Source organism: Panthera onca, chromosome B1 (genome assembly GCF_046562875.1).
Source record: "Panthera onca isolate mPanOnc1 chromosome B1, mPanOnc1 haplotype 2, whole genome shotgun sequence".
Classification (NCBI taxonomy): domain Eukaryota; kingdom Metazoa; phylum Chordata; class Mammalia; order Carnivora; family Felidae; genus Panthera; species Panthera onca.
The window spans coordinates 52107443-52120632 of record NC_138342.1 but is presented as its reverse complement, the minus strand read 5'-3'; the positions used below and the strand labels follow the sequence as shown (position 1 = coordinate 52120632).

Below are 13190 nucleotides of genomic sequence, written 5' to 3'. Positions count from 1 at the left end.
GCTTATACATGTACTGGAGCAGGGAGCACTTGAAAAATCTTTGCACCTTCCCCTGGATTTTGCTATAAATGTTAAACTGCTCTAAAAAAAGTCTTAATGGAAAAAAAGTATCATTTAGTATATATATTTTCTGATAAATCCATAATTAACATATTGGATATATTTACTCTGGAATACAATACATGTTATCCTTTCTTATAGAAATGTATATAAATGAGTTTCATAATAAAAATAGAGATTAGGAGTTGAAATAAATTATTAGAATATTATGATCATAGTGATATAAATTATCATGTTATAAAACCTATGCTAAAACAGTATAATATTGGCTTGTATTATCAAATATCATGTCTGTGTGAATATATTTTATCCCTAAGAGTAGAAACTAACTTCTCAAGCTTATAATAGTTGATACATATCACAGATGAAGCTTTCCATAATTATATAGTGATCCAATATTTTCCTTGAAATATTAAGATAAAATAAATAAGACACAACTTATAATAATAATACTTACTAGTAGAAAAATTAAGAGCTGAAATGCAAAACACACCTGATTATCAGTGTTAGAAACATTTTAGCAGATTCTATTTTTTAATTGCATTAATAAAATGACCATTACATTGCTCAAATGATAAACTTACATCTGCCAATAACTAATAATAATGATAACATATATAACATATATGAAACTTTGGGAAGAACAGATATAGACAGAAATAATCATTTTAATTCCTATAAAAATATTACTACATCACAGAATAAAGATTACTGACTTTTACAGTGGAAACCAAAATAATTTTACTAAGACAAAATACACAGTCTGACTATTTGATGGCTACAAATTCTATATTAGGATGTTTAGAGTTTGTTCCCTAGGTGCATAATTTTCACTTATATAAGTAGAGAATGCTTCACTTGATGAAGCTTCAAGAAAGAACATTACAGAAATTAGCAACACAAGAAACAACAGATGTTGTTGAGGATGTGGAGGAAGGGGAACTCTCTTACACTGTTGTGGAAATGCAAACTGGGGCAGCCACTCTGGAGAACAGTATGGATTTCCTCAAAAAGACAAAAATAGAACTACTCTATGATCTAGCAATTGCACTGTTAGGTATTTACCCAAAGGATACAAAAATACTGATTTGAAGGGGCACATGCACCCTGATGCTTATAACAACATTATCAACAATAGCCAGATTATGGAAAGAGCCCAAACATTCATCAACTGATGAATCGATAAAGAAGATGTTGTATACATCCACCCCCCCCCCCACACACACAATGGGATATTACTCAGCAATCAAAAAGAATGAAATCTTGCCATTTGCAACAATGTGAATTGAGCTAAAGTATATTATACTGAGTGAAATAGCCAGAGAAAGATAAATGCTATATGATTTAAATCATATGTGGAATTTAAGAAATAGAACAGATGAACATAGGGGAAAGACTCTTAACTCCAGAGACAACAAACTGAAGGTTCCTGGCAGGGAGATGGGAGGGGGATGGGCTAAATAAGTGATGGGTATTAAGGAGGGCACTTGTGATGAGCATTGGGTGTTATATGTAAGTGATGAATCACTAAATTCTATTCCTGAAACCAATATTACACTATATGCTAACTAACTAGAATGTAAATAAAAACTTTAAAAAAAAGTGGATCTCTGCAAGTTGGCCTTCTTCTAGACATTGGTCATAGGCATCTTTACCATAATGACAACATGCTATAGACTGAGGTACAGTACCGAGTAGTAAACAAGAAGCATCTTTACTACTGAAATTCCATATATTCTGATCCAATCATGTCTTTCAATATGGAAACAGTGGGATTTAATGGTGAATATTTTGATAAAAATTTGGACAACCACACTTCTGATATAGTAACTAAAAAGTCCTTTATGAGCTATTAATTTGATACTTCCCTGCCCCGTATGCATATTGTTAAATATCTCTTAAGGTCTATATATTTATCTTTAAGTTTTTATTTAAAGTCCAGTTAGTTAACATACAATGTAATATTAGTTTCAGGAGTACAACACAGTCATTCAACACTTACATTACCCAGTGCTCATCACAAGTGCACTCCTAAATTCCATCACCTATTTCACCCATCCCACATTGTTAAATATTTAGCAATAATTAAAAATAAAATTGAAATGTCAAAGAACTGAGAATACTGAGGGCGCGGAAAAAATAAGTGTTTCCATTTACTTCCTAAATCAAAACATTCAAGGAAAAGATTATTTTCTCATGTAAACACTGTGATACTTTCAATTAGCTGACAAATTTATTTTTATACTTATCAATATAATGTTAACGCTCAAGAGGAAAATGGATTATTGAATCACTAACACCTATTATTCATATAGTATGACGCAACATATAGTCAAGCTACTCAATAAAGATTATATGAAACAAGCAAAAATAATTTTTTTTAGATTTACTTTAAGAAACACATATACTTCCAAATGAAAGTACATTTGAATTTTCATTATTTACTCTTCTAAAATTCTTTTGCAATTAAAACAATATATCCAGGGAAGTAAAAAAACATTAACTATGGTAAAAACCCAAAGAGCATAAAATTTACTATCTTACCCATCTTTAGTGCACAACTCAGTAGTGTTAAGTGTATCCACATTGTTGTGCACAAACTCCTAGTGACTTTTAAAATCTAGGTCATCTTGTTCTTTGTAAGTAAGGTGATTCTGGCAATGCCCCTGAGTTGCTGATCTCTCTGTGAATGTGTCTGGAAAATATAAACTTATTTTTTAATTAAACTTTTTGAAAGAGGGAAACATTGTTCCAAATTATCAATTTGTATATGAGCAAATCAAATGAAATATTTTGAAACTCATTTGTTCTACTACTATAATGCAGGAAAACTGCTTCTTCTTGCACGTATTATTTAAATATAATTTTTTTCTTAAAATATCTGGACAATGTTTCCTTGGCTTTTTTTCTTATGTTCCTGTGTACTTATTATCTACAATGTCTTTACCATCGGTGTTACGTAGGAATCATGCACATTTCATAGTAGATTGCATTTGTATGTTTTGCTGCATAAGATAATTTAAATTTTAAGTAACGTAAAAATCAAACCTAATGATAGCAACTTCCTCAAGCTTTATTTATGAAATTGTTGTGTTAACATATAATGTGCCAAATGAATACATCTAATTTAGAAAAGAATCAATCCAGGAGAAATGTATAAATCATATTGAAAAATGTTCCAGTGTTTCACATTTAATGTGCTTCTGAAATTTTATTTGGTAATAGAACCGTATATTGAGTTTTATAGCACTGACTGAATTTTCTAATCTTACTCAGCCCGGATCCAAGAGGAAATTATATCAACCACTTCTATTTAGGGCAGTTAGCCTACAGTGGACTCATTCATTCTTCAGCATTTTAAACCCAGTGCTTAAGGTGAAAATTGAAAATAGTCACATTGCTCTTTAAAATCCATTATGGAGTTGCTAAGTTGATGATAAGCTAAGTATGTCTAGGCATATGGATATAGCTGATGTGTTTATTTTTCTCTCTCCACCCCTGGAATGTATATAGATATGCATTTCATCGGTAGACAGCAATGGACTAGTTGGCTTATTTACAACTTTTTTTTTAATCCCCTTCTTTTATTTTTCTTATTTCAATATGTTATATGTTTTATTTTGGGGCTGGGCCCTTCACGGAGCACATAATCTTAAATTATGGCATTAGTTACAGCTATTCTAGTGGTCTGACTGAAGCCTAAAAGCTCTTTTTTCCATGGCCTATACTTTGAGTAGAAGATTGATGTTTCCATATTTAGCTGTAAAAAGTAAGAAGGAGAAAATATTTTGATGGTTGAATAAGTATAAAATATTGAGAATCAAAAAGTGAATACATTTCACCAGAAGAAAATCCGTATTTCTAAAATATAATTTGTTTACAAAGATTAGCTAAGGTAATTTGCTTATTAATACTACTTACTTTTATCATATATTCCATTGTGTGTTTGGCACTGTGAGTGATGAAAAATGAGTATGACATTCTATTTGACTGAAAGATGAGGACAGGTATTAAGATCAAACAAATATAACAAATTATTAATTTGGTAATTATATGTTTTGTAGTGTAGCCAATGTGTGACACAGAAATTTAGAGAAGATCAATCAATGTAGGATCATTCTCTGGAGAAGTTTTTAACTGATGATATTGGTAACTAAAATTATCATAATTTTATTGGGCAATTCATATGTCAGACACTGGATTTCATTTAATCATCCTAAAATAATCATCATGAGATAGGAAGTAATATTTGCATTTAGGTGAAGAAATGAAATTTCAAATGTCTTAATCACATAATCTCTAATAAGTAAGTTAAAAGATGTGCTTTTTGAACACAAATTAGTCCAACAAAAGTCCACACTCTTAACCACATTCACCTACAAATAAGTTCAACTATAAAATTATTATCTGAAAATGTGAAATTCAACTTTGATTCCTAATGATAACTTGAGAAACTAGGAGCTTCTTCTACAATTACAAAATGTGAATCAATCCATACAGAAATTGTTGAAAAGAACAAAATCAGATATATTTTAAGAGATTAATAGCATTAAAGACACTGAGTTAAAAACATGCTCTATTATGGAATATATTATAGTAAAACTTTGGATGACCCTAAACGATAAAGGTTTTGAATAACAATCTGTTATTAATACCATAATATTTAAATGTTGAATACACACTTTGTGTTAATCAGATAAGGCATGTAACTTCTGAGAATACATGTTGCAAATTGGAAACATTATTAGCCCTCCCCAACCCCTCTCCAAAGATGTTAGTAACACAAGCTTCTTAGAGGGTCATAGTGGCCTATTTACAGGGACATGTGGAGTGTGCATGATCAAGGGGCCAGATGACAGACAAGCAGTAAGTGTCTTGGTGGGACAGTACCTCTTACAATAACTTTTCTAAACTGAGCTGAATCCACCTGGGAATCACACTACCACCCTTGAAGTAGTGCTGCTGTGCTAATGAATTTAGAACATGTTAACCATTGCCAAATCTATCTTTCCCGATGTGACTTACCTCTTCATAGCATGCAAACTTTACCTACTAAAACAAGTACAAAGCATATAGTCAGCAATGCCTGATTAACAAGGAAATTTGAACCTAGTTATCAAAAGTGTCAATAATATCTTCAAAGTTTCTACCTCAATGTGACTCATTATGTTAACTCAATATATATTCAACAGCTTTTTTTACTGTTACAATACAACATGTCCTCTTCTTGCAATTAGAGTAATAATATGTCTCTTGGATCTTTGGAATTAATATATTACATGGACATTAGTATATATAGAGAGAATACAATTTTTAAAGAGGAACAGGTATACCACAGTGAAAACTTTTAAATGTTTTACAGATTTGTGAAGCTGGAAATCATTTCATCAATGTAATTTTGTCTCATCCTAATCACACAGGTTAGTCCCTTTTTCTCTTTATCTTCTCTAGTGTGAGTTAATCTAGTGTGATGTTAATTATTACTTTCAAAGCCTTAAGTGAAGCAATAGTTGGAAACATTTAAGACAATATGCCCCAAGGCTAGCCCCTTTATGCCTAAGTTTTTCAAATATTTGAACTAAATCATATTTCCTAATAATGGTTTCTCTAAAATGAAGTATGCATGCCCTCCTCAGAACAAATGATAACCTCACTTAAATATATGAAAAAATAAAGAGATATTACTAATAAAGGCAATATAAAATTCAGTGATACAGATCTAATTTCTTAACTCTCAATCTTGATCTAATTTGCATAATAATGGACACAATCTCACTATATTTCAATTGACTTCTTAAGCTTTTTTCTTATAAAAGTGATCATTGTTTAGCAAATACAGTAGCTATAAAATAGCAATGCCTAGGAGGACATTTTGAATTCAGTAGTTAGCTAAAAAAAATTTTTTTTAAATTTATACTGTTTATCTAAAGCTATTCTTGGTAAATCAGTCCTGTCATTCAGGTTTAATTATATGTAAGGATTCACACTGTTTTTTGTACATGATACATGATTATATTATACTTTCAAATAACAATGGTCAACAGTTGGATTTCATTTTGTTATCAATCTCGCTGAAAATATAAACGTGTATTTGTCTCAAGTATGTTTTAATATCTACCTGAATGTCTTAACATTTTCTTGCCTTGCATATTTCTGGCAGTCTGGTGAAACATTTTCCAGAATAATACTTACACATATAGAATTAAAAAGGAAATTTATTATGTTGGTATATTTGTGAATGTATAAAAAAGCCAAAATATATAACATTTTTATTACATTACATAATCCTGTGATAACTACTCAACTTCTTGAGTATTGATGAACATATAGAGATAGATATAGATACATAGATATCTAAAATAACTATAATATGATTTGAAAATATCTGTACTCTCTCTTGCTGAAAAATGTTAACAGATTAATGCCAGTACTATAGTGGTTTACTGTCTGCTTTTGCCTTACAGTAGAGCCTGCATTTAATTAAATGGTTGGATGCCATTTTTATCTTATCTATATTCATGATTTACTGAGTTCTCTTTGGATGTATTTGAAGCCTAAAAGTTCTGATAGTCTGATTTGTTTTTGTGTGGAAACACAATAGAGTCCTATAAAAATACTAACATTACCAAAGTTATGAATATCACTAATTTTAGTCTTGACTATGAACCCTTAACAACATTACCTTGCTCAAGTTTCTTCATCTTGTCTGGATTCTGGTATCATTATATGAAAATGAAAATTTCAGGGGTTCCTGGGTGGCTCAATTGGCTGGGTGTCCCATTCTCAATTTTGGCTCAAGTCATGATCTCATGGTTTGTAGGATTGAGCACCTCCTAGGGCTCCTTGCTGACTCCACGGAGCCTACTTGGGACTCTCTCTGTCCCTCCTGTGCACTCTCTCTCTCTCAAAATAAATGAATAAACATTTAAAAAATAAAGAAAATGAAAATTTTTAAATCATCATATTTCTAAAGTCAAATGTAACTTTGGAATTGTTCAAATGAAAAAAACTTTTCTTTTTCTTCAGGGTTCACTCCGCCTTTTATCTTGCTTGTATGTTGCTCTTGAGAAATCAGAAATCTAATCTTGTCTTCTTTGTTTATTGACTTGGTCTTTTTGCCTTCAGACTCAAAAGAATTTTTCCTTATCACTACATCTATTAATTTTGTGAGGTGTGTCTCAGAGTTGATCATTTCAGGTCAGTTTTCCCAGATACATGATGTAATTTTCCAGGACATTGATTCATGTCCCTTTTTTTAGTACCAGAAAGTTTTGTAATTTAAAATTTGTTTTGTTGCTTTGTGGACTGGGTCAGGGGGTAAATTGTACATGTATTATATTTTATATCTTATATATCTATCACTTTCTGTTTTTTTCCTTCTTGTTTGCTTGTTTTGGCTGGTTTTGTTCATCTACTTAATATCCCCTATTCTAGTGAACATTCTACTCTTAGGAAAATTGAAATGTCTATATTACTGAGATGATTTTTTTTTTCTTTTTCTACAATTTCTTTCTTGAGTTCAATCAACTCTCATCTTTTCTTTTTTTCTTCCTGTTTTGGCCATATCTATTTTGAGTTTGGGAATTCCCTTTTTTTTTTAAGTTTATTTATTTATTGTGATAAAGAGAAAGAGAGAGCACTCACACACGCGCATGAGCAGGGTGGGGGCACAGAGCAAGGGAAAAAAAGAATCCCTAGCAGGCTTTGCATTGTCAGCGCTAGAGCCTGATGCTGGGCTCCATCTCACAGGTTTGTGAGATCACGATGTGAGCTGCAAGCAAGAGTCCAGGGCTTAATAGACTGAGCCATCCAGGTGCTCCCTCAATTATTTTTCTTTTGATGAATATATGGGCATTACACAAAGACATTTACATGAATGTTATCAAGAGAATATGATATTAAATGGCATATGTATTTATCTTTATCTTGAAATGAGCAGTACATGAAATCTGTACCTAATATATTTTTTGTTGATACTTTAACAATAGATACAACTCTGAAAACAACATACTAGCATTTCATTATGACTTTAGAATTATAACTAAAAGAGATTAGTTGATGTGTTATCCAATTAAGCTTGTTACAGAGAATAAACAGTAATTTTATAATTCATATTTACTTTTATAAATGTCACAGCTCAAAGTTCAACTTGAAATCATTTTAATATGCTATCTAAAATATTTCTTGAACAAAATTAAAAGGCAAAGAATCACAAAAATCAAGTGACAATATGCTAAGTATAATGAAAATTGTAAATAACAACCCTGATTGCTGAGCAGAAATAATTTATGTGGTATTTCTGAATATTAAGTATGCTGATATTCATTGTAATCCTCTTATGAGAGATTTTTCACACTTTTCTGATATAAATGACATCCTTAAAAAATTTCTTTTGGATTTTCACTAATTAAATAGAAAGGGAGGTTTGAAGTATTAAACAATCTCAACCAAAAATATCTTCTTTGACACTAAAAGAGAAGAGGCATGCAATTGTTAAAGCATATTTACTAATTGTAGTATGTAATTCAGCTGCAACTATTATGATATGCAAAATAACATTTCTGTATTAAATTTTAAAGAACTGATTATCATGGTATATTGTATAAATGTATGGCAACATAGCTGTAGACATAGAAAATTACAGGTATATTGTTTGAGTCAAAAGGCCATAGCATTTGAAATTGGGACTCTTCTGAGTAATTTGGGAAGTTGGTTCTATAAATAATTGATGACATTTTATGTGGTGTAAGTTGTTTTAGGGAATTTAGAATTATATAATACATATATGATTAAATTGCAGTATGTACCATCATTGATATTTTATTCTTTCTAAAAGGAGTTAATGCCTGTTTTCCAAGTCCAAATTATAACCCCTTCACATGGATGTTTTTTCTGGTTTCATGTCCTAACTACACCTATGAGGTATGCTATTTATGTATGTAAATAATTAAACTTTATCCTATGAGAAACTAAATGCATGTGTTTCTATATTTACAAGTATTAAAGTTTAATATATATAATTATACACAGGATTTATCTGTATGTATAGGCATAGACAGAGATATATAAATTATGATATAGATTCAATTCGAGTTATAGGCATGGGAAATTGGAATATTTACATAAACTGCAATTTTCTCTGCAGAAAATGAATATCTTTCCATATATATATTTTTAAACAAAATTTTATAATTTTCATATAAAATGTCTTGAGATGTTTCAGGATTCTGTTTTTTATCAAAGTTTTTGGAACGTCTTTCATTTCTTATTTTATGAATATGATGCTGTTTATGGGATTCTTTATGACTATCATAATTAACAACAAAATCATTATTTGGGGAAAATGTATTTCTACCAGTAGTTTTTCTATCGTGTTTTAAGCTTCACATTACCTATTTAAAACCACAAATGAAAAATTCCTAGATTAATCATAGGTATTTATTAATTTATGCTTTAATCTAACAGATTGGATCATGGATTAGTTTCACTGTCATGACACAAACACTGCCAGGTAAGACCTTGGTTATTTGACATTTAAGTAAATGCTCCTTTAGGATAAGTGATTTCTGAGAACAAGTTTCTGTAGTGCTAAAGTTTGGCATTTCTGCAAAAGGATTTTTTTGCCTTCATTTTTATCTTTATTTTGGATATTTTTAGCAGTATTAAAATATACTGGAACAAAAATCTCTAGGTACTTATGGCTTAATGTAGCCCAAACAAATTAATTAAGCAAAAAGGATTTACTCATAAGAAGTTGTGTTAATAATGCACTTCACTTGAAAATCTCTTTTATGATGAATATAGGCATATGTATGTGTTATGTCCTTCAAGTGTTCATGAATGTCTCTGAATGGAAGGCTGGGAGCATGAGTGTGTAATCTCAAATGCTGGGCATTTTAACATACATAAGAGAGTTAAATTGCATTGAACTTCATGTATTGGAAAGTATATGGATTACATCCATTTCACACATTATTTATTTCACTGTACAAAATTTTTAAATCATAATTAATGTGGTTTGCCATATGCATGTGTGTAGACATATATTGTCTGCATATAGAAAACTATTATTGAGCAATTCAAAGAGATAACAATTCCTTATTTGGAAATACTTTGTGGCAGTGGGATATAAAAAATGTGGATTATTTTGAACTCTGCTATATACTTTCTATGTTTCTTCAACTATGCAATAAATATGGATGAACATATATTATGCTAAGCAATTAATATGAGTAAAGAAAATTGATATAGAAGTATGCAACATTTGAGAAATATTTTAAGAGCTACATAAGATAGTTTTTTTCCCAATATAACTTGGTATATCGATCATAGAAATAAGAAAGGATAATTATTTCTTTTTTCTTCTAGTTGGGATTTTTACACTTCTGATGAGTATCCAGATGTCTTTGTGGGCACAAAAGAAGCATAAGATTTATTTGAAGAAATTCAATTCTTATATGCATAGAAAATCAGCCATGATTCCATTCATACTGTAGTAAAAATAATTTATCTTATCTCATGTATATAAAAATAGTATATAAATTCACTAAATCAAACTTGGTCAATAGTTGACTATTATGTAACAGAAATTCAAAACAAACAGTACTTTTATTGAATAAAAATATTAAATGGTAGATTCTAGCTAACTTTAGAGTAATAAACTTGAGGCAAATAAAAAGTAGAAACTGTAGATACGACTAATAAAAGATACATCCGAATATTTTCAAGGGATTGGTCTTTGAACAAGATTTTCTTACTTCATTAAATGTTTCATAATACTATCTGCTTAAGACAATTAAAATATCTGAATTATAAACTAAAAATTTGTGATTTTAAATCACCTGAATTTTACACATTTTGATGGTAATTTATTTTCTTTATTGTTTAACATGTTATTGAAAAGTATAATGTGTCACAGTAGTATTTCAATTTCTAGTGAAAATTCTACCAATATTAAAAGTGAAACATAATTTCTCATGAATCATATTTATTTATTCATACATACAATGTATGTTGTCATTCTGAAACTATAATAATTAAAAATATCTTCCAGACATTATTTACTAAATCATTTGAATATATACTTTGTACCAAAATATATATTTATATTTACATATAAATTATATTTATATGTAAATATATATTGAATTATGTATACTTCAAATGGACTATATGTGATGACAATACATTGGAAATTTTTTTAAATTAAGAGTAGAAATATTTTTTGCTTTATTTTTACATATTTAAATTCCTATGTCCTCTCAAACCTTGTTTGCATATATGTAAGTATGTATGTGACTATGCATATATATTTTGACAAAGAGATGACTGATGTTAAAAAAATCAAGTACACATTAGTTAAAAATTTTAAAGAAATTCTGAATTTCCTTATTTTTAAACTGGGATTTTTTAGATTGGTTAATTTCTGCAGCCTTCTAAGTTCTACATAATCAAAATATTCTAATTAAAGTTCTTAGATTATATATATTTGTAAAATGTTCTTGGTAAATGTAGGTATATATACCTTCTGTGGGTGTTTATCATTAATATATGTAGCAAATTATTCAAGAAATAACAAAAGCACTCCTTTGAAAAGCTCTGTTATCTTCCCTAAATATATAGCATTAAAATATCTCAGAGGAAGACACATAACTTTAATTACCTGATACCTATTCAGCAAAATATCATGGACTCATTTGAAAGTATTAACAGTAGGTACTATGAATTAAACCACATACACTGAATGCATCTATGTTATCAACCACCTGTGATAATAATCCCTTTGTTGAAAGACAAAGAGTAGTTTATGTTTTCTTAACTGGATTCAGACTGATGCCAACTCAGGAACTTTGCATATTCTTATAGGATTAGAAGATCTTTGACCAATAATTGCACTACTAGGCATTTACCCAAAGAATATAAGAACACTAATTCAAAGGGATACATATACTCTTTTGTTTCCGCAGCATTATTTACAATAACCAAGGTATGAAACAACCCAAATGTCCATTGATTGCTGAATAAAGATGTGGTATATACATACAATGGAATACTCTTCAGCCATAGCAAAGAGTGAAATCATCCCATGTGCAATGACATGGATGGAGATAAGGGTATTATGCTAAGTGAAATAAGTCAGTCAGAGAAAGACATACCATATGATTTCAATCCTATTGGGGCTTTAAGAATGGGGGGGGGGGGAGAGAGACATAAAGAGAGAGAGAAACAGACTCCTAATTATAGAGAACAATTTGATGGTTATGGAATGGGATAGGCTAAGTAGATGATGGGGACTAAGAGGTGCACTTGTCATGATGAGCACAGGGTAATGTATGGAACTGTTGAGTTATTATATTGTACACCTGAAACTAATATAACACTGTATGTTAACTATCTGGAATTAAAATTTAAAAAAAAACTTAAATAAAACAAAACAAAATACTTCCATTTTTATTACCCTAGGATTTCAAAGCAGGCCATAGGATTTGTCCTTAGTGGACAAGTATAATAAGTGTTCTAAGTGGATCAGTAGTTCAGCAGTCACATTGTTGCTCCTAAAGTCTTCTCAAAGGTGAGCAGATATGATGCCTCAGCAAATAGGATACTGCACAAATGAGATGTTCAAGCAGCTAAGTTTAATCGGAGAAAAACTTTTGAAAATAAAAAAAATTTCTGCAGGTACAATATGTCTTAGCTTTTATTTCTATATTTGGCAAATGGAAACACGTAAAATCATGTAAAAACATGTAAAATTTCTTCTTTGATAACTGACAGAGCAATATAGAATTGCCTACCAACCCTTCATGGTTAATAAAAACAACATAAAAATAGCATTCTAAGTTATATTTTCATGGCTATTCCAAAGTAATGTATAATTTCTCCAAATGTCCTCTACTTTCTGATTTAACAATCTAAAAAATAATTATAGACATTAAACAAAATCACAATAATTTGTTTATATAATATGCTGTCCCAAATATGTTTCTTTATACAATAGTCTCCCTGAGTGTCAAAATTCTCACCTTATAAGTAAAATACACTTGCATCATCAAATTCTGAAATTCTTGTGTATTTTCAACAATAGTGATTTTTTTTTGTCAAGGTGAAGATTCTGGGCATACAAAAAACTT

The 13190-nt window shown here is 30.0% G+C and overlaps 2 protein-coding genes across 5 annotated transcripts in view; one reads left to right on the top strand and one right to left on the bottom strand.

Annotated features, from left to right (window-relative positions):
• Positions 1-12562, top strand: part of TECRL (trans-2,3-enoyl-CoA reductase like) — a 99727-nt gene extending 87165 nt beyond the window's left edge. The window contains exons 9-12 of the mRNA XM_060654968.3: positions 5423-5480; positions 8897-8982; positions 9526-9571; positions 10429-12562. Coding sequence (XP_060510951.1) covers positions 5423-5480; positions 8897-8982; positions 9526-9571; positions 10429-10556 — 318 coding nt within the window. The 3' untranslated portion in view covers positions 10557-12562. The remainder of the gene's footprint in view (positions 1-5422; positions 5481-8896; positions 8983-9525; positions 9572-10428) is intronic.
• LOC144616179 (uncharacterized) overlaps positions 1-13190 on the bottom strand; it is a 344180-nt gene that overhangs the window by 148342 nt on the left and 182648 nt on the right. The window lies entirely within an intron of this gene.